This window comes from Pseudorasbora parva, chromosome 7 (genome assembly GCF_024679245.1).
Source record: "Pseudorasbora parva isolate DD20220531a chromosome 7, ASM2467924v1, whole genome shotgun sequence".
Taxonomy (NCBI): domain Eukaryota; kingdom Metazoa; phylum Chordata; class Actinopteri; order Cypriniformes; family Gobionidae; genus Pseudorasbora; species Pseudorasbora parva.
The window spans coordinates 37,938,605-37,955,558 of NC_090178.1; the positions used below are offsets into that span (position 1 = coordinate 37,938,605).

At 41.7% G+C, this 16,954-nt stretch overlaps 1 protein-coding gene across 1 annotated transcript; it reads left to right on the forward strand.

The window, feature by feature from the left end:
• Positions 1-9,902: 9,902 nt before the first annotated feature.
• On the forward strand, positions 9,903-14,789 carry LOC137083869 (C-C chemokine receptor type 5-like). The gene is made up of 2 exons (XM_067449822.1): positions 9,903-10,091; positions 10,206-14,789. Exons 1-2 carry the CDS (start codon positions 10,009-10,011, stop codon positions 11,272-11,274), a joined length of 1,152 nt encoding a protein of 383 aa, XP_067305923.1. The 5' UTR covers positions 9,903-10,008; the 3' UTR covers positions 11,275-14,789.
• The last annotated feature ends 2,165 nt before the right edge of the window (positions 14,790-16,954 follow it).

Genomic DNA, 16,954 nt, shown 5'->3' on the forward strand with positions numbered 1-16,954 from the left:
ATGCCATTTTGCTACAGAATTACTGCAGTCATTGGACTGCTTAAAGGGTTACTTCAGCGATTAGCATATGGCTTTGTATCATTAGAAACTCTGAAGTATATTCAAATGATTGTGCTTTCCCCCTTATATCCCCTTGGCATAAGAGATTTATACATTTTATTTCTGGAAAAATTCCTCCTATGATGCAAATTGACGATATTTGCATCATATAGGAATGTTTGGCCAAAGGCTAAAGACTACAACCAGCAGAGGGAGCCATTTCCGCATGTTTTGAACCCACGCATGGGGGATGGAGATCACACTCAGAGCTCAGCTCTCAGCTACAGGCACTTATTTAAACGGAGCTATGGTGAGAAATGTAAGTCTTTTAACTTCTCAAATTAATTTCTATGAATTTTAAGCTTGCAAAGGCAAGAACTGAAACAGACTGAACTTGTGAATCTATGCCGCGAATGTAATCGCGATTACCTATGCTCTCATCATGAGAGCTCATCAGCTCATTTATCTCACTCCTACAGTTAGTGCTCAGTGCTGTGAGACTCGCGCGGTGACTCACTCGTTATATTGAACAGACACATTCAGTTTTTAATTGTAGTGTCTTCTCCAACTCAGTCACAGTAATCAAGTAAGTGGCTTTGGGAATGGCCTCACAGGGCAGCGAAGCATTCTGGGAATTGTAGTCTTTCATCCCCATGAGACAAAAATACATTTTCTGTCTTTTCTCAGTGTAGAAAGCACCGAATTCTAAAATAATTTCACATTTCTTCTACATTGATGACCCAGTTTAAATACAGATGCATCTTCCCAGTGCTGAAGTACACCTTTAAACCTCAGGCAACATGTTGATGTTCCCACACATATCAAGGGGAATATTCTTGACCTGGTCATTATTAAGTCTGCCTCTCTAAGTGCACCATTTGTGTATGATCTGGGTGTATCTGACCATAAGGTCATTTCCATGGAGCTGTCTTTTTTGTCTTTCTACATCAAGGCCAAACGTGAAATATGTTTCAGAAACCTGAAAAATATTAATCAAATAAACCTGAGCTTAAGCCTTCAACAACTCGATTCTGCCAATATCCCATCAGTTACTGAGTCTGTGGAATTTTACAATAAGACACTGAGGAGCATTTTGGATTTCCATGCACCCATTAAAGTCATAACATTCAAGTTTTCCCACTCAGTTCCCTGGTTCACAAGTGACTTGCAGAAAATAAAGGCAACTGGACGTGCACTTGAACGACGGTATAAAAACTCAGAACTAACTGTTCACAAGCTGGCCTACCGGGATCACCAAAAAGCGTATTTAAAGTCCATCAAAGAAGCACGGTCACGGTATTATTCAAATATTATTCAAGATAGTCCTGGCAATTCTAAACTACTGTTCTCCACTATAAATCATCTCCTAAAACCTCAAATTGCTCCACTCATTGGGTCAACAGAAGAACAATGTAAAAATGTCACGACCTTCTTCAAAACAAAAATTATTCAAATTCGTTCATCCCTCTCCGTTTTCTCCTCAACGTCTGTCCCAACTGCCAATCCACAGTTTGGTATCTCAAGGCTATTCTGCTGCTTCCCAGAAGTTACTCAACTTGAGGTTGAGGCAACCATCAGTCGGATGAGTTCCTTCACCTGCGCCTTTGACCCCTATCCTACAGCTCTGGTGAAAGAAAATATTGCTGCCATCACTTCCCTCATCACCATGATAATAACCCAATCCCTTCAGTCTGGTCAGGTACTGTCTGTCCTAAAAAACGGCCATAATTAGACCGTTAATCAAGAAAACCTCCTTCGATCCTCAAACTCTTGCTAATTATAGGCCTATATCCAACTTGCCATTTATTTCAAAGGTTTTGGAGAAGGTAGTTGCCAGGCACCTCAAGGACCATCTCAACGACAACAACATTTTCGGAAAATTCCAATCGGGCTTCCGTTCTGGCCACAGCACAGAAACAGCCTTAAGCCCCTTTCACACTGCATGTCGGACCCGCAATATTCCCGGAACATTGCCGGGTCGCCTTCTGTGTGAAAGCAACCACGTCCCGGGATTGATTACCGAATTCGACCCGGGTCGGGGACCTAGTAATATTGCGGTATTCGACCCGGGACGAGCGCTGTGTGAACAAAAGCCAAAACTAATGCCGCAACGTGTACGTAGTTATCGTGAGACTCCTAGAGCTTGTTTTTTCAATAATACAACACTGCAGTTCCAGAAGAGCTAGTTGGTGTTTTAAACGCAGAGAGTGTTCGTATACAAAAGAAACTAAAATTAAACAAGCAGAAATGTGCGCAAACTGGACACAAGTCGAAACCACAGAGCTCCTTACTATCTGCGCTGAAGCTGAGATCGCTCGCCATTATACGTCACATCAGGATGTCACGTGTCAACTCGACCCGGGACCGTTAAGCGTTGTGTGTGAAAGTGCACATATTACGGTATTTCGCTGGCAGTGTGAATGGACCAAATCTAGCGGCCTGGGAACAAATGCCGGGTCGCATTATCCGTGTATTTGCCAGAATCGCAGTGTGAAAGGGGCTTTAGTGAAGGTTACAAATGACTTGCATTTCATTGCTACGCTAATGATACACAATTATATCTGAAAATTGACACTCATTCATCATTATCGTCATCATCATCATCATCATTATCAACACTTTCTGCCTGTCTGAAAGAGATAAGGATGTGGGTGAACTACAACTTTCTCCAGCTGAACAGCTCTAAGACAAAAGGCATCCTCATTGGTTCCCCTCATCAGATCAGATCATCCACCATAACCTGTATTACATTTTCTGGCCAGGACATTCCTCTGTCATCCATAGTCACCAATCTCTGTGTTACGTTTGATCCACACATAACCTTTGAGGCCCACATTAAATATCTTTGCAAAACATCCTTTTGTCACCTCAGGAATATAGCCAGACTCCATCCTTCACTCACCCTTCATGATGCTGAGAAACTTGTTCATGCTTTTTTCTCCTCAAGACTGGATTATTGTAACGCTCTTCTCTTTGGGATTCCTAGCAAGAGCATCCAGAAACTCCAGCACATACAAAACAGTCCCGCTAGGATCCTGATGAGTGCGTAAATATGAACACATTGCACCAATTCTTCAGTCTCGACATTGGCTTCCTATTTCAGCTCGGATCAAGTATAAAGTTTCCCTGCTCACATATCAGTGCATCCATGGCAATGCTCCCACCTACCTTAAAGAACTCATTACTCCACAAATCTCAGCACGTTCTCTTTGCTCCACAAACACACATCGACTCAATCCCCCTTGGATTAAGAGCTGCACCATTGGGGACAGAGCCTTCTGTGCCGCTGCTCCACGCCTGTGGAATGCCCTCCCTGAACATCTAAGGGCTCCACAAACAACTGATATTTTTAAAAATGGATCTAAAAACTTACCCATTTAGAAAGTCTTTCAATGTTTAAATTAATTAATTATTGTTATTTTTATTTTATTTATTTATTTTCCTCTCTTTGTAGCACTTTGAGCTTTTCTTTAAAATGTAAAGTGCTTTATAAATAAAATGTATTATTATTATTATATAACAAACGGCATAATAGAGGGAATGCATGTGACGTTACCGTCAGCTGGCGTGACTGCGATTAAGCCCCGCTGTACTAAGAACTCGAGCAGCCTGAATGTAGTAAGAACTCGAGCTGCTGCGTTTTGAAGATTTGTATCATAGAGCACACCCAGGTTCCTTATTGACGACGAGGGCTTGACAGAGCAGTCATCAAGTTTTAGACAGTATTTTAGGTTACTACTTGAGTTTTTTCGTCCAAGAATTAATATGTTTTCTAAATTAAGTTTCAGAAAATTTATATTCATCCAGTTTTTTATATCAGTTCACTCTTCATGTATGATGTTCGCTATGGGTGGTCAAAAGGTCGCCTTTAGAACTAACCCTGCATTTCTACCCAAAGTGTTTGAATCTGTGGACCTGTGGAATCTGTGAGTAGTTAGGGTTTTATGCAGTTTTTTAATGGGCAAATTCACATGACTCTGTTTTCACCTCCATCATGAGCTATTATTCAGGGAATCTTATAACCTTCTTACAGTCTGCTTGGTCAGCATATCGGCAATTTGGGAGTTGTCGATATCCCATATAGTGAGATATCGAACGAATGTTTGAAAGAGAACATTAGGTTACTGATACTGTAGCGGCAGTCCCACCGGTCTCTCCGTCCCTCTTCACTTGCTCCAGCACCATCGCCTCGGCAGCCACTTGCTGTCTTTTCTCATCCGCGCTGCCCGAACTCCTCAGCACCGCGATCCCCCTCAGCCGCGAGGGCTCTCCGACAGCATGCCTCTCCTTCCTCCCGGCACCAATGTAACAGGGTTTGTGGAGGGGAAGGAAGGAGGCGGGAACCGGCAAACATTCAACAACTTTTTAATCAAATAAAAATAAACAAAATGAAAATAGCATTTCACCCCCCCCCCCAACTATAAAAATGTATTCAAAATAGAAAAAAAGGCTAATGAGCCAATAAGTGTTACTCTTCCGCCATCTACTGGCATAGTTTTATTTTTAATTTTAATGTTGTTAACGTCCTAAATTATGTTATTTTGATATTCGAAGCCTACATAACAGGTGAATATAAAGGAATGATGCTAGAATAGGCTATAATTTACCCAAGAAAGGAGTTTTAAATGGTGGTTAAAAAAACAGGGCAACCTATTTATTCAACGCTTTACAGGCAATAGATACGTTATTCCTTGAATGAATATAAGCGCATTTGACAGAATGATCTCAGAGAATCTAAAAACTGTTGAAATGACAGATAGCATCTGGATATAGCTTTAGCAGTGATCTCACGTTATCTAACTGCAGTAGAGTCTGATTATCTATTATATAACAATATATACATCAACTCTAACATGAATCATAAAATACATCTTCTGTCAATATTCCAGAGAGGCCAATAATGCCATAAAATTTCAAAATATACATTAATTTAATCAATTTCCCAGCGAGTGCACTTGAGCTAGCCTACACTGAAATTAATGGTGTTTAATGCTGGAATTATTGGTCGCTCCGTGATGCGCTTTGCATTCCTCAGTTCCTATGGAAGTGTCCTAATCACTGATCTATATAGTTAAATAGATATATAGAGTTATTGTAGAGGATCGTGTGTGGGGTAAGGAAGAGGACACAGGGTGGAAGTTGGAGCTGGTACGTGACGGGGTTGATCTGCTTCACTATCTTGTAGGGACCAATGAATATGGGACTGAGCTAAATCTGAGTAAGCGGATGTCTCATGTGGACAGCCAGACCTTCTGTCCTGGCTGGAAGGTGGGAGTGGTAGCTCGGCGAAGGTAAGCTGTCATCTTACGTCTGCGGAGAGCTCGTTGAAGATGGTGATGTGGGGAGTCCCAGACCCTCTCGCTCTCCCGGAACCAGTAATCGACCGCTGGGACGTCCGATGGTTCCCCCGACCATGGGACCAAGGGGGGCTGGTATCCCAGCACGCTCTGGAAGGGCGTGAGTCCGGTGGTGAGTTGTCGCAGGGAGATCTGGGCGTACTCTGCCCATCCTAGGAACTGGTTCCAGGAGTTCTGGTGGCTGTGACAGAAGGTACGGAGGAATCTTCCGATCTCCTGGATCTTCCTTTCCGTCTGCCCGTTCGTCTGCAGATGGTATCCAGACGAGAGACTTAGGAGTGACAGGAAGGCTTTCCATACCCGGGAAATGAATTGTGGTCCTCGGTCTGACACGATATCCTCTGGGATTCCATAGTATCTGAAAATCACATTAAACATTATTTCAGCTGTTTCTAGTGCAGTGGGCAGACCTTTCAGGGGGATGAGTCGACAGGACTTGGAGAATCTATCCACTACCACCAGGATGCAAGTGAAGCTGTCAGACGAAGGCAGATCCGTTATGAAATCTACTCCTAGGTGTGACCATGACCGATTAGGAACGGGCAGCCGAAGGAGCTTGCCAGCAGGGAGATGCCGGGGACTCTTGCTAATGGCACACTCCCGGCACCCTCTCGTGTACCTTCTGACGTCGGCTGCCATGTTGGGTCACCAGAAGCGGTCTCGTAGCAGCGAGAGGGTTTCATTGATCCCTGGGTGGCCAGTGCCCAGTGATGAATGAGCGGAGTGAATAAGTGGTGTGCGCTGTGCCCGTGGAATGTAGTGATGGCCTGATTGGCAATCCGGCGGAGCGGTGGCAGAGGCATTGGAGAAGGGAAGGGTCTCTTCAGACCAGGTAATGGGGTTCACGAAGATCTTCTCTGGTAGAACAGGTTCGGATTTCTCTGGGGACTCTTCTTGGGCATGAAGGCGAGAGAGGGCGTTGGCCTTCACATTCTTGGACCCAGGGCGGTAGGAGATCTGGAAGTTGAACCTCGTGAAAAAGAGCGCCCACCTGGCCTGGCGTGGGTTTAGTCTCTTGGTGTCTCTTAAGTACTTGAGATTCTTGTGGTCATTTAGAACCAGGAATGGATGTTTTGCTCCCTCCAACCAATGCCTCCACTCTTCCAGGGCGAGTTTGAATGCGAAGAGTTCCCGATTGCCGATGTCATAGTTGACCTCCGCCGGGTTGAACTTCCGGGAGAAGAAGGCACATGGATGGAGGCGGCTGGGCGTCCCCTGCTGCTGGGAGAGGACCGCTCCCGCTCCAGTGGTGGAGGCATCGACTTCTACGACGAAGGGGAGATCGGGATCCGGATGCACCAGGAGGGGAGCGGTGCAGAAGGCATCCTTGAGCTCTTCGAAGGCTTGTGTGGCCGCTGGAGTCCAGGACAGAGACTTGGGCTGGTAGAAGTGGAGGTAGAAATTTGCAAACCCCAGGAAATGTTGGAGTTCTTTGATTGTGGAAGGGAGTGACCAGGCCTTGATGGCGTCCACCTTCCCCTCGTCCATCCAGATGCCACTGCGGTCGATGTTATAGCCAAGGAACTGCACTGAGGGCTGGTGGAAGGAACACTTCTCTGCTTTCAGGAAGAGCTGGAATTCCCTCTGGCGTTGCAGGACCTCTGCAGCGTGGTGGCGATGTTCGGCCAGGCTCCGGGAGTAGATCAGGATGTCATCTATATATACCAGGACCGACTTGTGGAGAAACTCCCGGAGCACCTCATGAATGAAATCCTGCAATACGGAGGGGGCGTTGGCGAGTCCGTAGGGCATGACAATGTACTCATAGTGGCCAGTAGGGGTCACGAAAGCTGTCTTCCACTCGTCCCCCTCACGTATCCGGATGAGGTTGTAGGCGCTGCGGAGGTCCAACTTGGTGAACACAGTGGCACCACGGAGATGTTCCAGCACCGTTGGGACAAGAGGAAGGGGATAACAGAACTTGACTGTGATTTTGTTGAGTGCTCTGTAGTCGATGCAGGGCCGCAAGCCTCCGTCCTTTTTGGCCACAATGAAGAAACTTGATGCAGCAGGGGACGTCGATGGTCGGATATAGCCCTGGTCGAGTGCCTCCCGGATGTAGTCTTCCATGGCCTTCTACTCCGGCAGGGATAGGGGATAGATCTTCCCCTTGGGCACTGGCTTGCCCAGAAGCAGATCGATGGCACAGTCCCATGGCCGATGGGGAGGCAGCTTGGAAGCCCGGTGAGGGCAGAACACGTCGGTAAAGCAGGAGGGAATCTTGACTGAACGCTGATCGATGGGGCTCTCGATGGAAGTAGCACAGACGGGAATCTTCCTAGAAGAAGACATGGGAGGAACAGGCAGTGCAGACAGACAGCTGGAGAAGCATTGATCGCCCCACTTTAGGACCTCACCGGACTTCTAGGATATGACGGGGTTATGCTGCTCCAGCCATGGAAGCCCTAGGATCACGTCAGCGGTGGAATCCTCAAGAACCAGTAGATGTATCTCTTCCACGTGGAGAATGCCGGTTTGGAGCTGTAGGGGCCCGGCGAGGAGATTGACCTTTCGCCGACTGAGGGGCTTGCCCGTTATCGATTCAACTTGGTAGGTGGAAGGAGTGCGAGTCGTCTGGAGGCAGAGCTGACGGCAGAGGGCGCCGGATATGAAGTTCCCAGCAGAACCGGAGTCGAGGAGGGCATAGACTGGCAGGGAGACATCGGCAGTAATAAGGTTCACAACGGTGGTTAACGGTTGACTCTTGTAAGAGGAAGGGTAGATCACACTCACCAAAGGACGAGGTGGACGCGTGGGACATTTGGCGATGAAGTCGGAAGCCGCACAATATAAACATAGCCCCTGTCCAATCCGTCTCCTCCGTTCCGCTGGGGTCAGCCTCGCATTTTCGAGTTGCATGGGTTCGTTGACTGGTTCTGGAGGGCTGACGGATGCTGGTCGGCAGAGGGACGGCAGGCTCGGGAACTGGTCCAGGTGTTCTTCTAGACACGCCTGCATACGAGTGGCGAAGCGGATGGAGAGTTGGATGAAGCGTTCAAGCCCGATGGTATCCTCGTATGCAGCGAGATGCAACCACACGCGTGGATCCAAACCTTGGTGATGGTGGTGAGAAGCGCCTGTTCATTCCACCCGCTGGCGGCGGCCAGGGATCTGAACTGTAAAGCATACTCATTAACTGACATGACATTTTGTTTTAGATGATATAGTTTCTCACCCATGGAAGCGTCCCAGGCAGGTTTTCCGAATACATCTTTGAAGTGAGAGAGGAAACTTGACAATGATTGTACGATGGGATTATCTTGAGAGTACAATGTTTCCGCCCAGTGCAGGGCCTTACCGCTCAGTTGGGAGACGATGAATGCCACTCGGGCGCGATCCGTGGGATAAAGGTGCGGTTGCATATCCAGGACCAATGAGCACTGCAGTAGAAATCCGTTGCAGTCCTCCGCCGATCCAGAGAAGGGCGCCGGTTTGGCCATGGGACTGGCGAAAACAGGGGATGAAGGAGTGGTGCTGGTGGATGTGCCTGCCGGTGCCGGTGATGTTGAATCGGCGGTGAGTTCTCAGCGTACGGCATCCACCAGCTCTTGGAAGGGGTCCGGGTGGCTCATACTGGTGCCCGCTGTCTTGGTCCGGTCTTCTGTTACGGTACAGACAGACAGAGACAAGAGATGGTTAACGGTGTTTATTTTATGGACACCAGTAGAGTAAACTGTGATAGAGTGAAGTGAGGTGACGGTGACTGGGCTTCTTCTGTGAAAGTCAGGATGGGTAGACTCAGGAGGGAACGATGGAGAACACGGAACACACACACACTGGACAATGGAGATCGCTGGAGACTAGGAGGCAGACTTGGAGACAGGGAATACACTTCGAGGGAGTCCTTAAGGTAAGCAGAGCAGGTTAGTACCTTGTGCAAACGAGACCGGACAACTGTGTGTGTGAGCGTGACTCTTGTACTGTGAGTGATGGGGTGATGATGGGTTGCAGGTGTGCGTGATCAGTATTCAGGTGAGAGTGATCGTGGGGTGTCTTTACGTGGGAGCCTGGTGTGTCTGTGACAGATACTAAGCCCAAATAATTTAAAACATATTTGTTAAATGTAACAGGCGATTATGTGTCTGATTTGCCTTAGTCGCAACAAAAATAACAGACTTGTTAGTTCCTCTTCAGTTTTACTGATACATATATATAGATGGTGGAAACAAATCATATGTTTCTCTAAGTGAAACTAGCTGGGTTCCTCTTTCCTTCCTTTAAATGTCATAAACCAATGTCTTAAACAAAAAAAAATATTTTATAAAAATATTAGAACAAATATAATATAATATAATAATTTTTCATTTATTACTCTAGTTAATCATACAAACTCAGACCATTAGAACATCTGTAGTTATAAACCATATTCCTTTCTCTACAGAGTTTATAGACTGTGTGAAACTGTTGTGAAACTAAGATCATTTCTTAATTTAGAGGAAGTATTAAACACGGTTGTGTTTTTTTTTTTTTTTTTTTTTTTTTGTCAAATGTTTATCTGCTGCAATCAACTGAAAAGTGGCTGCCACCCGGTTTGGATTCTGTTTTTAATTTTATTTTGTGATTACAGTGATCAATTTTCTTTGCCTTTGTTTTTGGATAGCAGCCATTTATCATGAACAGGACCCTTGCACTCCATCCATGGATATTAACGGTAACCAATGGTCCTCTTCACCTGTATCATCATACTTTATCCAGGTGAGGTTATAACACATAAATACTAGGAACATTACAGCATTTAAGATTATGACTTTCTGTCGAAAGTGAAGTTCTGTTTCCTTTCAGTTTTGTTTTTTTCTGCTTAAATTATAGTAAGAATGGCGTATTGGATGATGAGCCAGATACTGATGTGCCATATGACTATGATGACTACTATGCTGGAAATGTTGATTCATCTGCGTTTTCCTGTGTTTATGGAGAACATGGAGCCAGCATTCTTCCAGTGTTATATTCCCTTTTCTTTGTGGTGGGCTTTCTGGGTAACATACTGGTTGTCTGGGTGGTCTTGATGGGTGTGAAGCTGAGAAGCATGACTGACATCTGTCTCCTGAACCTGGCTATAGCTGACCTGCTGCTGGTGTCCTCTCTTCCCTTCCTGGCACACTATGCCAGAGATCAGTGGGTCTTTGGAGGTTTTATGTGCACTATGGTCCTCAGTGTCTACTACATCGGATTCTACAGTGGAATATTCTTTATTGTACTGATGAGTGTTGATCAATACTTAGCTGTAGTTCATGCTGTGTTTGCCTTGAGAGTCCAAACAAGGACATATGGGATTTTAGCCAGTGTGGTCATATGGATTGTTGCTGTTTCTGCATCCTTTCCTGAGTTGATGCATCTGAAAACCACAGATTATAATGAACAGAAATATTGCACATCTTATCCAAGAAATGATCAAAAGTATAACCTTTTTTTGAGGACTTTTGGTATCTTGAAAATTAATGTCATGGGTTTAATTCTCCCACTTATTGTAATTGGATTTTGTTACTCAATGATTCTGAAGAGACTCAGGACAGCTGGCTCATCCAGGAGGCAGGCCATACGTCTTGTCATCATGGTGATGGTGGTCTTTTTCTGCTGTTGGGTTCCATTCAATGTTGCAGCTTTTATGAAAGCCTTAGAGCTGAATGAACTCATAACACCGTCCTGTGGCACCAGTAAGACAATCAGTCTGAGTCTGCAGATCACAGAAGCTTTGGCTTACTCACACAGCTCCCTGAATCCCATTATCTATGTGTTTGTGAGAAAACATTTTAGGAGGCACCTTTTCAGACTCCTGTACTGCACATCCTGCAGTAGACCGCAATTAGTGAGCTCCCTTGTTCAGGCCACATTTTATTCACACAACACCAATGATGAGAAGACCACTACAAACGTATAAATTTGATAAAGACTGTCAAAGAGGAAATTTGGTAACATTTTAGAATAATGGTCTGTCATTAATAGGGTTGGGCATCGAGAACCGGTTCTAACTTGGAACCGTTTAAAAAAGAACGATTCCATTGGAATTGTTTAGAAAATGTATTTTCGGTTCCGATCTTCGGTTCCAAGTGCGCAAGTTTTGGTTTCCATGGCCACCTGATTTCCGGTGCTTGCGCGCCCGCTTGTTCTTTTAGTCATGGAAGCCCGGTAAGCGGCTTTGAAGTGTGGATTTATTTCACTTTTAAAAGCCTGGGTCGGCACAGTGCAACTAGTGTTGTCAAAAAATATCGATACTGAAATATCTGAAAAGATACGATAGCCTGCTCAGCCTACACAATCGATCCCAGCTGCTCTCCTCTCCTCTCCTTCTCTGACCGACAGCGAGTTGACGCGCAGCCGCATATATTCTCATTCAGCCGGTTAACCTCTGAACACGACGGACGCACGTTCTGCTGGACTTTTCCTTAAGACAGCGTGTTAGTGTTAGTGTGTGTGATCGGTCTGAATTTCGCGCGGGATTGCACATAATTCTACGAATCCCCGCAGATTTCAGGCTCACATCTGAAGCGCGCGCACACACACCGTAATAAAGCCCCCTCTGACATACAAGTGCAAATATGTGCTTCTTTTTCCAGCTTATTATTGGTCAAATACACTCAAACAAATTCTCAGTGCACATTTTGAACAGTATGTAAACACAGTCTTAAACAATTCAGGAAGAAATGAAGAATGAGTAACAGAAACATTGTTCAGGATCCATGAGTGCGGCAGTTCTTAAAGGGACAGCAGTCATTTGTTATTCAGAGTCAAACTACAAAAAGACAAACGATCACACTGCTCTTGATCAACGTGTAACACTTTAATGGTTTTATATGAAACTATTTAATTTTTTGCAAAAAACATTATCCAATGTTATTTTAAATTTATTTAGCCACTTTGCGTTTTTTTATTCAGTTTCTTACCTGAATGTTAGACCTACCTGAAAAAATAAAGCTGTCTATTTCATTTATATCTTTTATTCTATTTTATTTTATTTATTTGTGCTATTTTGTGTAATATGTATCTTTGTTTATTCAATTTAACATTCAAAATCAAGCTTACTTGTGCTGTGTGTAAACTATTGCAACACAATTACCCCGTTGTAAAAAATACATTGAGTTAACAAATATTTGTGAGATAATTTTAATAGTAATTGAGCAATGTTTATATATGAGAAAAAGCTTAAAAGCTTTATCATATAAAGTGATCTCTTCAGAAGAAATGTTTGATTGCATAGACTTTCAAAAGACAGACAAAAAAAAAATTATATAAAAAATATCTAATTGACAGTATATGCAGCATTTTCCCCCCGTGGTATTGAAAATAGCATTGAATATCGATGTGACATGTTTTGACTCCACCCCTCAAAGAATCGGAATCGAGAATCGAAAAGAACCGGAATCGAAAGTAAGAATCGGAATCGGAATCGTTCAAATCAAAACGATGCCCAACCCTAGTCATTAATATGTAATTATGCAGGAAGTAATACAGGACTAATGAGTAGTACTGCATTAACACTTCAGCTACTAATATAAAAACAAGCTTTACTAATCAGTAAGTAATATAACATTAAGGAGATATTTCCTTAGGTAATCAATAATTACACTGTAAAATGTAATTAGTTGACTTTACTTAGAAAAAATGAGGAAACCGATTGCCTTAAAATGTTCAAGTAAAATAGTGTATTCTTTTTTTGTTGGCAAAACTTAACAAAATTTGTACAGAAAACTTGTTAAGTATACTTAGCTCAAAATTATTAGTTGTGTTAATTTGTTATTAGTGCCCACATTACTAGGAAAATATTAGAAAACAGATTGCCTTAAAATTCTCAAGTAAGCTGAAAAAAAAGTGAAGACAAAAAGCAACAACTGAACTCCATTCAACACTTATTTAATCGGTTTCCACGTTTTCTTCAAGTAAAGTAAACATATTTTTAGTATTTCACCTAGCATGAATGCACTTAACACTCAATTAAGTAAGCTTAATTGCATCAAGTTGTTCTTACTTAAACCATTGAAGTTGTGTCGACATAATTCTATCTGGGAGCTGAGGAAGTGTACTCCTAGAATGCATTGCAGCACGAATAAATTAATCTCAGGGCAATCGTAACTCCATTTTATTATTTTTGGCTTTATTTTACCATTTTATTTGCTGTATTTTGTCAGTATAACTCCAATAATGACAGCAAATTAACTTGTAATGGTCTTATTAAGTGTAAAAAAAAAATGTTACCATTGTTGTGTTTTGCATACTGAATGTTGAAGTCTGTGTGTGACTCAACCATGGTAAATTGTTGGATATTTTCACAAATATAGAAGCATTTTATCAACCAATTTAAAAGTTAGCAATAAAATGTTAAAAGATTATATATATTATTTTAAATTGAAACTTTTTTTTTCTTTTTTGAATAATGGTCCAGGGGTCTCATTTATAAAACTTTGCGTAGATTTCATCCTAAAAGTGTACGTACGTAGAAAAGCTAGATTTTGCGTACGCACAAAAAAATTCTGATTTATAAAACCATGCTTACGCTAGAACCTGCACAAAAATCCCTTTATAAATCACAGCCATCAGCAGATTGTGCCTATACGTGCATCTCCACCCAGTCTCCTCCCCGAAATCCCCATATATGGAGCAACGCCTTACAATGCCTAGTTTTACTATGCATGACCTTGTCTGCATATCATTTGCATGCATATTCCGATCCACGTGACACCATGTTTAACACTGTCAAAGGTAAAAGACATTTGAAAAATATTAGATATGGACTATAAATACCATTTGTGCCTTATACATTACATTGCTGAAAATCATTCAATATTTGTATGTTGTAGAATAAATATATCAAAATATCAATAAAAACAAAATTGTATAAAATACTTTTATATTATTAGATATTAGATATATGTTGTGCAGTTCTCTAATAAAATGGTATTTCATGCTATTCTGTATCACATACAGTCACGCCATTTCCTCCTGCGCTTCCGTTGTAGACGATGTGACTGTAAGGCAGCGATATATTATTTTAATACATTTTGAATTACGTTTGGATTTTACTAGATGCATATAGCCTAAAACAATCAGTACAAATAACACTGTTGGATTTAATCTTAATGACAACGTGGAAATAAAGTATGAAATGGAGTGAAAATTAAATGTCATTAATTAATTCTAATAATCGTTCTTCTCACATTTATTTTCTACAATCTAACTTCAGTTCACGACTTCACCATCTGTGTCGCCAATTCCCTTGTCTCCAGAATGTGCGTACGCACAGCTCAATGTTTGCTTAAAAGTGCCCACATTCTCCCAACCAATTTGTTTTTTTTATAGATCACAACCTTTGCGTGGGAACTGGCATACGTACGTTTCCAGCCCTGTTTTGTGCGTACGGACACTTTATAAATGAGACCCCAAGTCACTAGTAGACCCTGCAGACTACACTGTAAAAAAAAGGCAAATTTTGAACTTTTGCAGTAGAATCGACTTGGATGTTTAAGTTATTTCAACTTAAATTATGTTAAACTGACTTTAAAAAATGAGTTACATCTTGTATAACTAATAAAAACAAGTTTAACATTGCTTAACTTATTTTGATGAGTTAAAACAATGTAAAAACATATGTTGTCATAACTTATTGAACATATATTTTTTTACAGTGTAGTTAATGTTTTGTTAATTAGTGATTAATGAGGTTTTTTTTTAATTAATTTTTCATAGTTACATATTAGTTAGTTCTTAAATGATGCCAATCCTATTCAGTAGTTATTGAATAAGAAACTACCCTAGCTCTTAATTTGATACTGATTAGTTAAGTTTTTTTTCTATAGTTATTTGTAGTAGCTGAAGTGTTAATGCAGTAGGCCTGTATTACTTCCTGCATGGTTATTTATTAATGACGGGCCATTATTCGAAAGTGTTAACTGAAATTTGAAGTTGTATATGCACTGTAACACTTGTGTACAAAAATTGTTAAGATGTTGATGTTTTATTGAAAATAATAAAGTTTAATATCACCATTATCCGTGTTTGTTTCATTTGGGTTTTATTATTAGGAAGTCGAGTCTTATCTTTGATTATAGAATGTTTAATTAATTTCACATGATTGATTATGATACATATAAAAATTATTTGTAATGCTGCTTTTGCTCCTCTGCTGAGATCTTGAGAGATTTAATGTTTTTTTTTTTTTTTAAAGTTAGTTTATTTTATGTGGCTGAAAGTCAGTTGCATTCTTTTTTTTCTGTTTCTGTTGTTTCTGTAAATGTAATTCCCAAAGTTCCCTGCATGACAGATACAGTATGTTATTTCATTAGCTTTTTTTACCCTTTGTTTTTGTTATCAGTTATGTACATGTGGGGTTTATGTTACATCTAATGGGTGTTTAGCAAATTATTTTACAGTTGTGTGTGTAACCATGATGGTGTTTTTGTGTGTGTGTGTGTGTATGCCACAATGCAGCTTCTTTATATGTGCTTCAGCTTGTGGAAATCTATCGTGGTGAACTTTGAAACATAATGTGGTTTTCTTTTTTACCACCTGTATTATTATGGTAGTTATCATAGTAATTATTAATTAAGGTCCCGAAAAACATAAAAGGTTGCTACTGTAATTTTTACAGTCAAATACTGGACTGTAAAAAAGTCAAATAAAATGAAGGAAGTGAATAAGAATTTTTTTTTTTTTTTTTACAGGTGATGAATTTTTTCTTGTATTTTGAATGAACATTGTATTGAGTTGTAGGGTTAAGATACATTTCTATAAAATAAATGCATAATGTCCTGGCAGAAATTACCAGTATGTGTTTTTTTTTTAATCTTATTTTGTTGACTTTGTTGACTATGTTATTTTACTGACTTTTTTATCATAAATTTCACAGGGTTTATTTTCTTCAGTGGAGCTACAAAAGCAATAACTTTTATAAACGGCAGGTTTGCTGATTGGCTCTTTTTTGGAAGGCAGAACTCATTTACTAGACCTGCCAAACTGGCCGTGCAAAAATAAAAAATGGTCATCGGCTCATTGTTAGGCTCCCACGTCACAGCTTCACCGCACACTCTCACCTGAATACTAATCACCCGCACCTGGAGTCTATCACCATCACAATCACCACCAGCACAAAAGCACACACACACCTTCAGTCACTGTCCGGTCTCGTTTGCACTAGGTACATTCTCCTGCTGTCAAACCAAGGGACTCCATTGACTCCAGTTCGAATCTCCAACGCCTTCTTCCAAGTCTCCCAAGAGCTCCATCGTGTCTCTCCTTCGTTGTGTGGAACTCCCCATTGATCTTCGCGAGTCTCCAATAGCCATCATCTCTTCTCAGCACTCTGTCTTCATTCAGTAAACTCTACTGGTTGCTCAAATAAACTGTTGTGATTTACCATCTTGTCTCCCTGTACCATAACACTAAGGTTACTACAGGGATTCAAATGGAAAGTTATTGTCCCTGGCAAAAAAGTTTTGCAGCAATCAATTGTGTGTAATTTTAAAACTGTGTAGTGCTTAAAAATCCCAAATTTGTCCATTGGCTGCTGTTCATCATGGCCTCCTAATCATCCCCCTCTCCTGATTGGCTTCATCACTCTGGCTGTGTCC